The 14,251-nt window shown below is 40.5% G+C and overlaps 2 protein-coding genes across 2 annotated transcripts in view; both read right to left on the bottom strand.

The window, feature by feature from the left end:
• LOC125014524 (homeodomain-interacting protein kinase 3-like) overlaps positions 1-4,099 on the bottom strand; it is a 31,511-nt gene extending 27,412 nt beyond the window's left edge. Inside the window, exon 1 of the mRNA XM_047595662.1 lies at positions 3,701-4,099. The gene's annotated coding sequence lies outside the window, so the exon portion shown is untranslated. The remainder of the gene's footprint in view (positions 1-3,700) is intronic.
• Positions 4,100-5,414: 1,315 nt separating this feature from the next.
• Positions 5,415-13,648, bottom strand: tcp11l1 (t-complex 11, testis-specific-like 1). The gene is made up of 10 exons (XM_047597148.1): positions 13,359-13,648; positions 12,919-13,068; positions 11,903-12,035; positions 11,704-11,824; positions 11,251-11,471; positions 10,933-11,069; positions 9,416-9,588; positions 9,148-9,329; positions 8,075-8,247; positions 5,415-7,987 (listed from the first exon to the last, which is right to left on the bottom strand). The coding sequence occupies exons 2-10, from the start codon at positions 13,058-13,060 to the stop codon at positions 7,764-7,766; spliced, it is 1,506 nt and encodes a 501-aa protein (XP_047453104.1). The 5' UTR covers positions 13,061-13,068; positions 13,359-13,648; the 3' UTR covers positions 5,415-7,763.
• Positions 13,649-14,251: the final 603 nt, after the last annotated feature.

Raw genomic sequence — 14,251 nt, 5'->3', positions numbered from 1 at the left:
TAAAGAAGAACAAGAGATAAAGACGATAAATAAAACATAAGCACACGTGCATTATTTAAGACTCATTTTTACCCAGCAGACCTCAAATGAATTACATTCTCAGGCTTTTCTTTCTTCTAAATTATACGTTTACATGTAGAGTCAAACTTAAAATAAACTGTTAACCAAAATTGCACGTGGAAAGATTAAGTCATAAAGAGAAAATAAGGCCTTCCCTTTCACCACCCTCTGACCAAGACTGCAGACTAAAAAAAGCTGCCAAACACACAATCGAAGCCATCATATCACCTTTAGTGGAAAGGGGAACTAGACTACTGTAACTGGAGATGGGGGGAAGCCCGTTGCATCTCCAGCGTGTCTCTGCACGCCACCCTGGAGAGTCAGTTTCACACGAAGTAGAACCGCACAGCAAGCGCAAGGGAGAAATGATACACCGTGGAGCATGAGTATTTTCGATGACATTTTACAAACACGCCCGCAACGCTGAAATGACTGATCTCATGAACTGACTTAAGTCTTCCTGTTTCAAGGGCCATGCACATTTCAGTCATATCTTAGATGAGCATCTAACAGCTTTAACTTTGCACGAAAATTCTAAACAAGAATAAGCGCAATGCAACGCATCAGCGAATGAAATGGAATGAATCTTCATACAGATACGGCAACAAGGCACGTTTGGAAGTAGACGTCACTAAATTTAAGTTTAATGAGGGACACTTGATTGAAGATTGCTATTCAGTACAAGTATAATCCAATCAATTAGGTTGATTTATATCTGCGTACTTGAGCTCCCAGAGTGAAAATTCAGGCGTTCCTGCATCCAGAAAACTTTGGCAGCATCCCACTTGTTGTCTATCAGTCATAGCTTGCTGGCAGGATAAGCCCTGAAAGCTTTGTAAGAGGTATTTACTCACACTACAAGCTTTCATCAGCGTTCTTGCACCAACAAGAACCTGCAGCTTGCTTACAAAATGCCAACATTTCAGGAACTGAAGTGAAACATAAACGCTGAAACCAGATCCAAGCTGTGACCTTTGTTAATATGAATCATTTTCACATTTCTGAACAGATGAGGAACTGCAGGCATCACTGTCACAAAACAAATTCTGACTCTTGCACCACAAACTCCCCCCAAAGATTGTATGACACAAACGATGCCAGGCTCACTCAGTTTCTCAAACTTTCAACAACACGCACAATATTTCTCAATGATACGCTCAACTTTTACGTTTCTGATTTCTCTCCCAAGGAACATTCCTGTCATTGCAGCAAGCCATGACACGGTGATAACAGGCAGAAAACAGGCACCGACAAAGCCCGTCAGCCACACTTCCTGAAACCTTCCAAACAGAGATGTAGTGTTCTCGAATGGGTTTTAAACTTAAGACCCGTTTTAAGGCTTAATCACATCAGACGCATGGAGCTGGTTGTGTCAAGTGCAAACGTTTGCTCAACGTTTGGCTTTCCAGATTGCCAACATTCACACACACATACAGGCTCAGACAGGCAGTTGGGTGTGCCTTAAGAGTCAGCATTACATTAAAGCATACTTCACTTCTAACTAGTAGAGCTGGTGAGTTTTGCCAGACTAACTACTGGCAAACAGCAACAGTTAAGGACAAAAAAAACACATACAGATTCTAGCCTTGTTAGCAAACACAATGTTCAAAAGAGCAAAACTGAGTTGACCTTTCACTGCACTTACTGGTTAATAATTTAACAGATAGAAAACTGGAGGCTGTAATTAAGATCCCTGCAGCCGGCAGTGTCCGCTCAGCAAATCACATGCCAAAACATTTGAGTGAAAACAAATGCACTGTATTATATTTGACGCGCAGGATTCCCCTTCCTTGATGGCTGTTATAATGTTCCTTTTATGCGTAAACAATGTCGGAAAGGGGGTAATTAAACTGCACGATCATTTTGGAGGATGTACTTTGTGGTGCTGTTAAACTGGACTGAATGGCTATTTGTCATTTAGCCTAGCCCATTGACTAAAGAGGAGTTGTCAAAACAATGTAAACATGTATCGGTGCAACCGAATATAATTCAGAAGTGCTGCAAACCTCCTAAAATGAAAACAGAGTTGAACCAAAAGCTTTTACCAGTGTACCTAATCAAGTGGCAAGTTAGTGTGCGGAGGTAAACAATCCCTGAATACCTCATCCTACATGAAGCTAAAACATTTTCTACATGAAACTGTGCAGAATGTAAATTATTTTGTTATATAATTTCATATTACAAAAGTTGTACTAAAGAGATAAAGACATGCTTATTTGCAATATCTAATAATAAATAAAGGTTAACAACAGATGACTTCAACACAGCACAATAAAGTGCTGCAGTTGGAACTTATTTAAATATTATCATGAGCTCAAATGTTTTTCCTCGGTTGTCAATGAGACATTTATAGACACCGTCTCCATGTCCTCACCCGTTCACCGAATACCATAACCTTCCCGAGGCTGGCATTTCGTGGCGTACTGTATCAGAATGCATTTGGTTTTTACCAGCGCACCTAAATGAGTTGAGGTCATGCATCATCTCTTTTTCTCCTCCTCCTCCTCCTCCTCCTCTACCCACAGCTGCAAGCCTTGCAAGCACCTGATAATAAACTCCATGATGCAACCGGGTGACAAATGATTACTGGCAAAACAGCTGCCACCATACGGCTGTTGTGGCACAAATGTTTCACCCCCCTCGCTACCCCCAGCCAAGGTGTCACATCCATCAGGCTTTTTAAGAGGAACACTGGCACACGGTCACAGCTGCGATACCTCCTGCTCTATCCTCCTTCGCCACCACATGCTGCCAGAGAAGGTAGCCCGATACCCCCACAGGAGGACATGATGCACGCCTGAAAATGGAGACACTGAGCTGCTTGTGTGTGTGTGTGTGTGCTCAGCTGGCGTCCTTTTACAACTGTGAAACACCCCACAATTTGTTACTGATCAATCTAGGAGACAAGGTAGGAAGGGTGGTGGTGTGTACGTGTTTGGGGGAAGGGCACCACCAGCCCAGCGAGTCAGACACCTGTTGAAACTATAAGTGACAGGCAGCTAAATAATAGCCGTTTTGTGCGATTTCAGGAGCTTTAATAGACACTTTATTCGCACCAATGCTTCCACTATACATGCATGTGTTTTAGCTAAATGTTTAGCTAGGCTAAAATGCAAACCTAAAGCTATTCGAAATAAAAAATAAACAAGCCACGACCTTTAATCTTGAATAGATAATTAGCCGCTGTTGCTAACTCTTAAACTAACAGAAGTTGGTTAGCTTAAGACAGGGTTTCTGCAGGTTTAAACTCGTTTAAATTTGAGACTTTTCAAGACCATTATGGATTAAATTTAAGACCTTAACTAAGTACTAAAAATAAGGAAAATCGGAGACCCCATACTGCAAACTAAGTGGTAATAAATGCACGTAAGGATTAACGACTTGACTAATTTAAGACCTACAATGCAACATATGCTGTTATTAAAGGCTTTTTACCGGCTTAAATTGAGATTATCAAATTTTAGACCCCTTTTAAAGACTTTTTAAGACTCCGCAGAAACCCTGTTAACAGTTAGCAGACGAGCTAGCCTCGAGCGAAGTCTCTCTCCAACGTTAAAATGTGACACAAAACAAACCCCGCGTTAGCACAAAACAAAAACGTATTAGGGCACCCAGTTTTAAGCCGAATTGAGTGACATACCTTCAGTAAGACCAGTAAATGTTATCACCCAGATCGTCAAAGAACAGGTTAGCAAGCGACACCGCGGTGGGACCCTGAATCGGTCCTGCTCCTGTTCCTGCTGTTGCTGCCGCTGCTGCTGCTGCTGCCATCTTGTTCAACGACGAGGACGGACCGAGCGACTTTTCGCACATTTGAAGCTCAAAAACAACGCAAATAAGTGGCCGCTACGGACACCAGCCGCCACCCATGGTTTCGGCAGCCGTCCCGGGTTTCGCCAAACGTTGCTCTCGTGTGCGTTCAGGACGAGGAATCCGTGTTTCTAAACTTTAACATGTCTATAACGCCTCGCACTCCCCCCCACCCTGACGGAGATAGCTGCTGGAGGCTAGCGGGTAGCTGCTAACTGTTGCCTCGCCAGCTTGTTGCTTCTCCGCATGTGTGGAATGTAGGGGAGGGCAGGGGGAGGAGAGAGGGGTGAGTAAAACATGTCTATAAATGTCTCACCGACAGCTGAGTAAAAACATTTGACTTCCATTATATATAAAAAGTTAAAAAAAAAAAAAAAAAAGTGCATGTAGCATAAATAGTGTGCTATATAAGCAGTATGTTGCACGCGGTATGGTTTGACATACAGGATGCATTTTTTTAATTATTATTAATTTATTCGGAATATTTTTGCAAATAATATCGTGTTTATTATTGTGTTTATTCTTTAGAAATATTCCGATATACATTTGATTTATTTATGTCATTATTTTATTTTGAATACCATTTTAAAACAAGTTTCATATGACTATATTATATTGTATTTATTATTTTTTATTTATTGTTAGTTCTGTATAAGTAGAATAATAAATACATTTATTTATTTTCTAATCACAGTTTTTGTATTATATTTTTTGTTTCTATTTATTTATGTTGTAAACCTTTGATAACTAGTTTTCGATTATGTATATTGTGTAGAAATATCATAATTAACACATTTCTTTATTGTCTAATGTTTTTAGTATAATGTTTTTATTATTTGTATTTATTTTGTTAAAGTCATTGTTAAAGTCGGACATCATATTCAGCTGCAGTTGTCACTAAATGTCTATAATGTGAAGCAAGCACTTATTCAAACGAGCTGTTGCAAACATCCTACTGACGCTCAGGGCAAGACAATGCATGTTGGTATTTCACCACCAAATTGTGATGCAATAGCGCTTCCAGAATTATCATCCCATCATCCCTAATGTATCTGAAATGCACGCTTCTCTGCATCATTTGTTCCTGTCCCATCATGTTGTTGTACCTGTTTATCATTTTGTTCTCAACATGTTCAACGTTTACTCAAACAGCACACACACAGATTAGTGATCCATGCATTTATTGCTAGTAAGAGTCATTTGAATAAACATTTACTACCGTGAAGTATCAGTATAGGTTTGTTAATCAGTAGCGGCAAAACTATTTATTTTATATCCTGCTGTTGTTATGTTGGCATAACTTCATAAATGCTCATCCATAGCATTGGAGTTTTGTCTCCACCTGCCGCCTGATATGTGTATTACATCCAAGTAAGTTTAAACTGCTGCTCAAAATAGAAGGTCAAACTGATAGTTAAGTCAGCAAATGATAAAAATATTTCTGAATAAATCTATAAGCTCCTCAAAACAAAATGCTCACACAATTAATTTAATAATGGAAAAAAAATCACAATTTGACTTGAAAGAAAAGGGATACTTTGCCGTGTGGGAAACAACACTTTATTGGCATGTATCATGAACATTCAGAGACAAATATCAGTGTAATTAGTGTGATCAGTGTGTAATTTACTTTTGGGGGGGGGAAATATGTGACGTCATTCTGTCTGAATGAGTGAAAAAATGTCACAACCAGTTCTGTGGCTCAATGACTTTGTGAAATATGCAAAAACAATATTAGGACCCAAGTAAAACTGAAATATTCTAAACATCCCTTAAACAAATCAATAAGCTATTAATTAATAAGCGAACATCATGTAAAAACTAAGTAACAATCAAAACAGCAACAGTTCAAGTTGGTCCATAACAGTACAACAGTCTGGTTTCCCTTCAGTACAGTACATTCCTTTTATTTCATTCAATACTCTGTGAAATATCACTCAAGAACATTCTTTTGTTCACATAGTGTGGTTACTAAAAGTCTACACTCCAGTTTTTTAAACAGCAAAATCTACAAAAACTGGCCTTTTATTTTAAAATCCAGTAAGTGTTTTAGGAAACACAAGTATTGACTTTAACGTCTCTATGCAAATTCTGAAGCTATAGCAAGGTGTTTGGTGTTAGCTTAGCTTGGTTCAGTTTAGCTTAGCACATCATGATTGGACTGGAAAGACTGCTTAACGTCCCAATTATACTTTGTCAGTAGTACCAAATTTGAAAACATAAAGAAATCTGTTTGGGAATACTAGGCCTTGATTTCACATTCTTTAAAGAGTATTTTAAAAACCTTCTTTTGTTCGCAAACCGTGGCTACAAAACATGTGCACACTCGTTTTAAGCAGCTAAATCTCCCCAAATCTTTACTTTGAAATTCAGTAGGTTAAGCAACAGCTTGTAATGGTTATAAATGGTTTGGCATTTTTGGGAAGCAAAAGCCTCAGCAAGGAGTTTATTAGCTTAGCTTAGCATAATTGGACGAGGAAGGATGAAACAGCTAGCCTGGTCCTGTCCTTGTTCAGGAACTACTCAAAGACACTTGGCAAATACAGACTGTGATACTTAAATTAGTTTGTTTGAGAAATGTTTTCTAGAAATGTGTATGTGTTTATACTTTAAAAGGTACGTGTTGCCACAGTAACTACTGTCTTGTTTTCACTTGGGTGTCAAACTATCTGCAATGACAACCAGCTGTGCTAATAAATACTGCAAATATGAGACGATGGAACCGTTACAATTATGAGATCAGACATTTGGTAAATAAACACCAAATCAACGCAGGTGTGGTGGTAGCTTTTATATTTTAAGGTGCAGGCTCCGGTTAACTCAGTGGTTAGCTAGCTCAACTCATTTTCTCTTAACTGTTTCTAGTAGGGGTGTAACGATACACACAAAATGTCCAGTGTCCTTGGTTTTTGGAGTCCTATTTTTTGGTAGAAGTACAAAAATGCTACCTGTTTCCCAACGCCTCATTCATTTTCAAAAAATGAAAATACGTAAACATGCTTTGTTTGTCATTAAATCTCACTGGAACACTTAAGGCACTCAAACCTTGAAATACCATCAATAACAAAAGAAGTTGAGCCGTTAAGATAAAAAAAAATAATAACAAATGTCTATTAGGAAGGTTAGGAACATAAGCACAAGAACATTTATTTTCTCAAATACAAACTGGTAATTAATTTACAGCTTCAAAAATGGATGAATAAACTCATATGATGTGCCTTTAAACTTCTTAAATAACCTCAGTTTAACAATATAATACTGTTACTTTCAGCACTTTGTTCTTCTGGATTCAATACCTTTTTCAGCAGCTAAATCTGTAAAAATGTATCTTTTATTTTCAGCCAACCCTCAGAGATATGGCATGTTATGATTGTAAAATGTTTAACATTTTGGGAAGTATCTTTATTTGCTGTTGCGAGGCTCACACGTTTGAACGCTTGTTATGTGTCAACTTAGCTTAGCTTGACAAAACTGGACGGGAATGTGAACTTGTGATGATGTGAAGACATATTTACTCATTTTAAGTGTTGTTGTCCTATTTCAGTCAATGTTAATAGTTTGAAGAAATGTTTCACAATAAAAGAAGTTAAAGCTTGAATTGCTACAGGGCTTTTAAGTTGAAACAGGAAGTGTTTAAGTAATTATTCTCATCACAGGGAGGGAAATACAATTAGCTTTCAATGCTAATACCGGCAAGCAACGACGGCCAAAACGTTTTGCGTGGTCTAGAAATTTCTTCCAGGAGGAGTTACATAAGGAAATATTATACCAAATTGAGCGTACCAAACAGTTTGGGACTAATGTGTGTACCGTTACACCTCCAGTTACTAGTGAGGTGAAACTTTAAAACTACATAACATTCTGCACGTTACCCGTACTCCATATTGTAGTGCTTATGTCTCTGCGCTGGGACTCTCCACTGACGTGAGTATTTTCTGGAGGATCTTTTGATAGAACGGGGAGAAGACCAGCTTGTTGAAGTTGACGATGCGACTGAAGTGGACGGCGAGCTCTTTTAGCTCCCTGCTGACGGGAGCCAGACCTCCTGGGAGAGGGTGAAGGGCCTTGTGTTGACTGGAATCCAGGGAGGCCAGGAGATAGGTCTGCACCCTTTGCTCTAAGAGGACAAGGGAAATTTCTGTCAGTGCCAAACAATTGATGCTTTTAACCGTAATAAAGTAACGACAGGTGGCGCTGTTCTTACCCATCAGCTTGCGGACTGTGTTGTCAGGCTGCATGATGGCTGAGATTTGCCCCTTCAGCGTGTTCTTTCGATCAGGTAAGAACGGAGAGTAGCCGTGCTGGCTCAGACACTGACTCAGCTCAACACAGAGTTTCTCACCGATGGTCGCTAAGGCCTCCTGCATGCTGAAAGAGCTTGGGGCAAGAAGGAAGACAAAAATTAGGAAAATTACATGTGCAGGATAACAAGTTGTAAAGCTGGTACTAGCACCAATACAAAGGTTTGTGCTTTCAAATACACTCTCTCTTTTTTAAGAAGTGCACACACAATTGGACAGTTTTTGCCTCTCTAATTACATGGTAGGGAAACAATACCATGATGACAATCACCTAAATGCACAGATTACTGGAAGACTACACCAATCAGGCATAACATTATGACCACCCTCCTAATATTGTGTAGGTATCCGTTATGTTGTTTTCACAGTTGTAGAATGGGCCTTCTTAGGATGTCCTGTGGTGTCTGGTAACAGGATGTCATTAGTTCAATTCAATTCAGTTCAATTAGTGGGGGTCTTTGGTTCCAAATGATTCAGGGAGGGGTTATGGTTTAGGGTTAGGATTAGGGTTGGGGATCATCCCACAGATAGTTGATCAGTTTGGGATCTAGTGAATTTGGAGGCCAGGTCAACACCTTGTGCCGTTCTTCATGTGTTTTGAGTTGTTGCTAAACTGTTTTTGTGTCTGTGTCAGGCTGCATCCTGCTGGGGATGGCTACAAGGAGTATTGCTATGGTGTGCGGGTGGTCTGGTCTGGTCTGGTCTAGGTGGGTGGTACACACGAATGCCAGGTCCAAACGTTTCCCAGAAGAACACCGAATTGCCACAAGATGGTAAATGTTATTAACTTCGCCTGTCAGTGGTCATAATGTTGTGGCTGATCAGTGTATAACTTCCAAGAAAGTAGTTCAGCTTGGGCTCAGTCACGTTCGGACCCTCACAGTCTCTCCCGTTAGGTACTCAGAATAATTAGTGGACTGAAATATGAATTAAAGTTGCCTGTAGCTTTATTAGATCAAAATAAAAATGTACTCACGGCGCGTGCATGTCTGCAAGCATGACGTTAACAGTGTTTTTAAGGGTCTCCATCAGTCCCGGCAGACCTGAAATGGCCTCCCCCGTTGTGGTGTAGACGATGAGGAGCACAGCGGAAAGCAGGACTAATCGCTCGGCCTCCTGCTGCATCTCCTGGAAACGGACCTGATCCATTAACACCGTCTGCAGGGAGGAACGGAGGAGAGGTCTGACTCAAGAGTCGGGACGCAGAGAAAAACAACGACGACACATCGGGATGAAGAGCTTACCTCTGGGAAGGGGTCGGAGGCATGGTCCCACTTCAGCAGGCGAAGATAGGCATGATTATGGACGTTGAGATGGAGGAGGGAGTCGGATGAGGCAGCGCTACAACCGGCTGTCTCTGCTTCTCTCAGGCATTTCACTGTGTCCTCAAGCCATTTCTCAGTGTAGTCTAAGGCATCTGAAGAAGAAAGGACCATTTCATTCTTTAACTCGGTGCTGGATTTTTTGCTCCTTTTGTCAGATACTATACGTTCCTACATAAAACGCATGTTAACAGAAATGTATGACACTTCATTGGAGTAAGAAAGTACGAAAAGTAGGGAGAGGAATGCAATTCACTACAATAAAATGGGACATGTCGTTTTTCCAGAGCTTCTCAAGCTAAACTGTGTTCATCTGATGATCTGTAATGTGTTTGACCCACAAATGCCTTCCTGTAGGATTAGTGCTACCTACAGATGCCGGTCCAGTGTGTAATATTTTAGCGTTGTAGCTCATCAGAATTTCAGTCTGGTGACACGTCATTTGGATTTTATCACCAATACAGAGAAAAATATACCTCTACAAGTAATGGAATCATCCTACAACCAATCGGAGTAACACAGACAGATGCTTCTCCAGAAATGCTTTAATTGCTGTTAACTGTTGGTCCTTTACAGTTATTTCACTGTCGGTATCTCTGGTCTCTGATCATATATCCATGGAAACAAAGGATATATCGTTGCTACTCTTGATTCTCAATTTGATTGGCCAATCAGATTTTTGTTGGAGCATAACCAGAACTGAACTACTACGATTTCGGGGACGAGGGAACATAGCGCTGACTCCCAGGCTCATCCCATGTTCTTTAAAGCTGCACTCGTCAACATTTCAACAGGTAAATACGTGATGCAAGGAGAAATAATCAAAGTAACAAATTAAAAAAGTAAAAATTTAAAAATATAGACCAAACTTTTACTGAACTCCATGAATTATTTTAGCCTAATTTATGCACTGTCTTGGCTATCTGGTCCGCAGACTGTTGTTGTTATTATTATTCATTATTATTTTTGAGAAAATGGGAATGTAAATGTCAGATACACATGGGTGGGGCAGATAAAAACACTTAAATGAATGCTAATGTTGCATATTTACTGGATATGTATATGTTGACAATATTCTGCAAGCTATCAGCTTCAAAATCAGGCCAATGTACCTGTTTACACGTTTTATGTGCTGGAAAGTTGTTCTAGAGTCTCTCTGCTGCGAACTGATTATGCTCCTGCAAAGATCCACTAAGCCAATCAAATCGTTAGGGAGTAAGATCATATCCTTCATATCTTATGTCCTTTAAAGATGCACTAATCAATATTTTAACAGATAATTACATGCACTGCAAAGAAGACTAATTTTAGTAAGAAATCCAAAGTAAATTCAAATTCCTGATGCAATTCCTATTTTCTATATCCTATATTTAGCTGGATAATGGGGCTTCCAGGTTATTATAATGTGACTCGTGTGATAGAATAGGGAGATTCCTTACTCGGCTGTTTCTCCAGAAACTCCTGGAACTTGTTTCTCTCGTACTCGACAGACTGCTGCATCAGATGAGGTCTGATACTGCTGACGGCAAAGTTAGCCATGTCCACCTTCATCAAGTCCAGCACAGAGAATATGGCCCTAAAAGAGGGAGGGATACAGAGTGGCAGACAATATATCTCTCAATTACTATCGTCCAGCAGAGTGGCTTCTGCGCTGTAAAGGAAGGGAATTTAATTACCCAATCTAAAAATAAACTTTGGCCGGGGGCACGCAGAGCTAATATGGCTAACAATAGTCCCTCTCTTTTCTCGCGGCTTACTTGAGCAGAGGCACAATATCGGTGATCTCCTTCAGCTTGTTGATGTCGTCGTCTCTGCAGGGGGCGCACAGTGAGCCCATCATGCCGATGATGGACTGGGACAGTCGACCGATGTCAAGAGCTCCATTTTCAGCCTGTTGCTGGATCAGAGGCAGGTCCAGCTCCTCTTCGATGCGGGAGCGCACGCGACCGTGTCCTGGCAGCAGGAACGACAGCAGCGTCTGGATGGAATGAGAAAGGCAACACAAACAGTTTAGATCTAGAGAGGGATGAACGATGGGGGAGTAGAAGCTGGCCACAACACTACAAGCTCAAATTGGCAGCATGTGCTGGAGCCTTTGAGGCCTCAGACAGATTTGAATCTGAACTGGGTAATTAGGCTGCAAGTGTGAACACAGGTACTTAAAGCTAGCCAGCTGTGAGAAGGTTGCACAGGACTGATGGTTGCCTCACCTCTTTGATCTCCGCCAGAAGTTTGATGGCATGCCCGTACGACGGCGGATCCTCCATCATTTGAGCCTCCAAACAATCCCAAAAGGCTTTGTGCATAATCTCCTTCACTCTGCGCTCCAAGCTGTATCGAGAAACACCAAGTTTTACTTCCGCCACAGAAGTAAACTCAAAGCATTAAAGTCACTGATCAGTTCCTCACCTTCCTTCGGGGAGCTCCGTAGGTTTGACTTGAAAAGCCTGGTTGACCATTATCTCATGAGCCAAAGCCATGTTGGTGACGCCTTTAGCCGTTTCCATCATCTCCTCCACGGACACAAACCTGGGTGGGCTGGCTGTGAGGAAATATTTCAGTTTTATTTTTTTTATATATTGTTCATAGAAACCCAAGTGGTCTCAAGAGGTTTTACAGGACCCTGAAATCTGAAAAAAAGATGAAATCCCAAGAGCAAACACTGAGATGACAGTGCCAGTGAATAAGAATAAGAAGGTTTATTGTCACTGTCCGGTGAAAAACAACGCAAAACTCCCTATAAACAGAAAGAAATCTTGAGTAAAACCCAGATCACATGGTGTGCCTATCTATTCAAGACAAAAAAAAGACAAAAAAATAGATGTTATTTGCAACCACAAATCACATCTATTACCTTACCTCCAAGAGTATTTCCTGTGAATGTGCAGACAAACTAAACACGAGTGCAAAGCTCTCTGATCAGCACTCCAGCCTAAAGCAAAGTCTCTATTCATGTGTCTGAAACGCAACCAATTGCAAGGACTGTCAGGATAAACAAGCAGACACAGTGTTCTACCCACATTCACAATGTCATCCTCTGTAACATGAAGTACTGTGCAAAAGCAAAACATGAGCAGGTTTTATTACATGCCCAGATGTAACTGACAAAGCTGATCTTGTAGGTGCAATACAAGACGTTTATGGCTACGACGACAGATAGATGATGACAATGTATCCCAGATAAAAAAACATTCAAACTTAATCTTCAGACGAAAAGGATTCCGTGAATGTGTTAAATAGCGGTGAACTTGGAAAAAACTAATAGGGAGAAGATTAATTGAAATGTTGCGGTGGTGTTAATGCTCACCACTGGCTCTTATCTACCCCATCAATAACACACTAATAGAGAGAAAGGCCCCATGATAATCAGATAATTAGTGTTATTGTTGTATATAGAGAATATCTGAAACGAGGCCTTTCCGCACCTTGTGGAGTGTTTCCTCTGTGAGGGCTCGGAGTGTTTGCGCGGATCCGCTTCCTCCCTGTCTCCTCAGATGCCTCCTGCGTGCCCTCGTCCTTTGCATCCTTGTCTCCTCTACCCTCTGACTGGTCTGCCTCCTTTGGCATGCTGGAGTCTGCAAGGGAACAGGTGACAAACACACAGGGTTTAAGGTGTTTGTGATTGTGAATGCTGTCTGTGATGCAAGATGGCTGCGATAAACTGACTTTTAATTGTGATTACAACGCATAAAGGGAAGCAGACACGCAGGTTTGTTTTGTTTGTTTTCTGGAGATGCTCAAATGATGACATCATCCACATCAGTGGAGGAGCTAGCACTGATGCTAAGACTGAGCTGGTGAACACGACAGAAGTAAACAGAATCAGAAGCCTTATCTGACTCTTATCTGCGGTAAAGTTACTGACCTTATAGTCCCGGAGATAAGAAATGGGGTTAGCCGAGGAGCTTAACTTGTCTGACGTTAGCTTTGTCAACAACAACAACAATAACAACCGAGACTAATTATGACACGGCGAATATTTCACAACACAAACATGGCGGAATTGGCTCAGCCGCAGGTGTTATTTAAAAACTTAAGAAATGCCGGACACCGTCTTTAAAATAGGACGGCTTTGTTTCATCCTCGGAAACTGGAGCTTTTTTGACGTCGCAGCACTCCTCTCGCAACGGCTGCCGCTACCAGACCGAGTGACACTTCCGCTATTGGGCGGGGATACAGTGACGTGAGGGCCAAGCCCCCCTCCTTCACGTGAGCGCGCATGCACGAGCACGCACGTCCACCATTTATAATATAAATACAATGTAAATATCCTCCAAATATTCAATTTGGTATGTTAAGAGGAAAAAGAATCAATCATAGATGAATAACCTTATTATTAACATTATTATATGCACAAATTTTCATTCTCTTTCATTTTTATTTATTATTTATTTTCCTTGTTCAACATCAGTTACTGTAAAAATATTGGTAGTGTGTAATATCTTAGTGAGGAAACTGTGCAATGTTTGTCAAACAAAAAAAAAGTACAATATAAATAATCTTTCACCTCATTAATCACTATAATGGACAAATACCAAAAAACATTTAAAATATACACATTAAAGTGTTTATGTTACTACACTTCATTTATTGGAAATATATCAAAATTATAGCATATTTAATTAGTTGCTGTAAAAACAGTAAGAAAGGCGGCAATTCATCTGTATGATCGGTTTTGGAGGATGCTCTTTGTTGCACTGTTAAACTGGACTGAATTAAAAATATTTGTTATTTAGCCTAATCCACCAACTAAAACAT

This window comes from Mugil cephalus, chromosome 10 (genome assembly GCF_022458985.1).
Source record: "Mugil cephalus isolate CIBA_MC_2020 chromosome 10, CIBA_Mcephalus_1.1, whole genome shotgun sequence".
NCBI classification, from domain to species: domain Eukaryota; kingdom Metazoa; phylum Chordata; class Actinopteri; order Mugiliformes; family Mugilidae; genus Mugil; species Mugil cephalus.
This window is presented reverse-complemented; position numbering and strand designations above follow the sequence as displayed.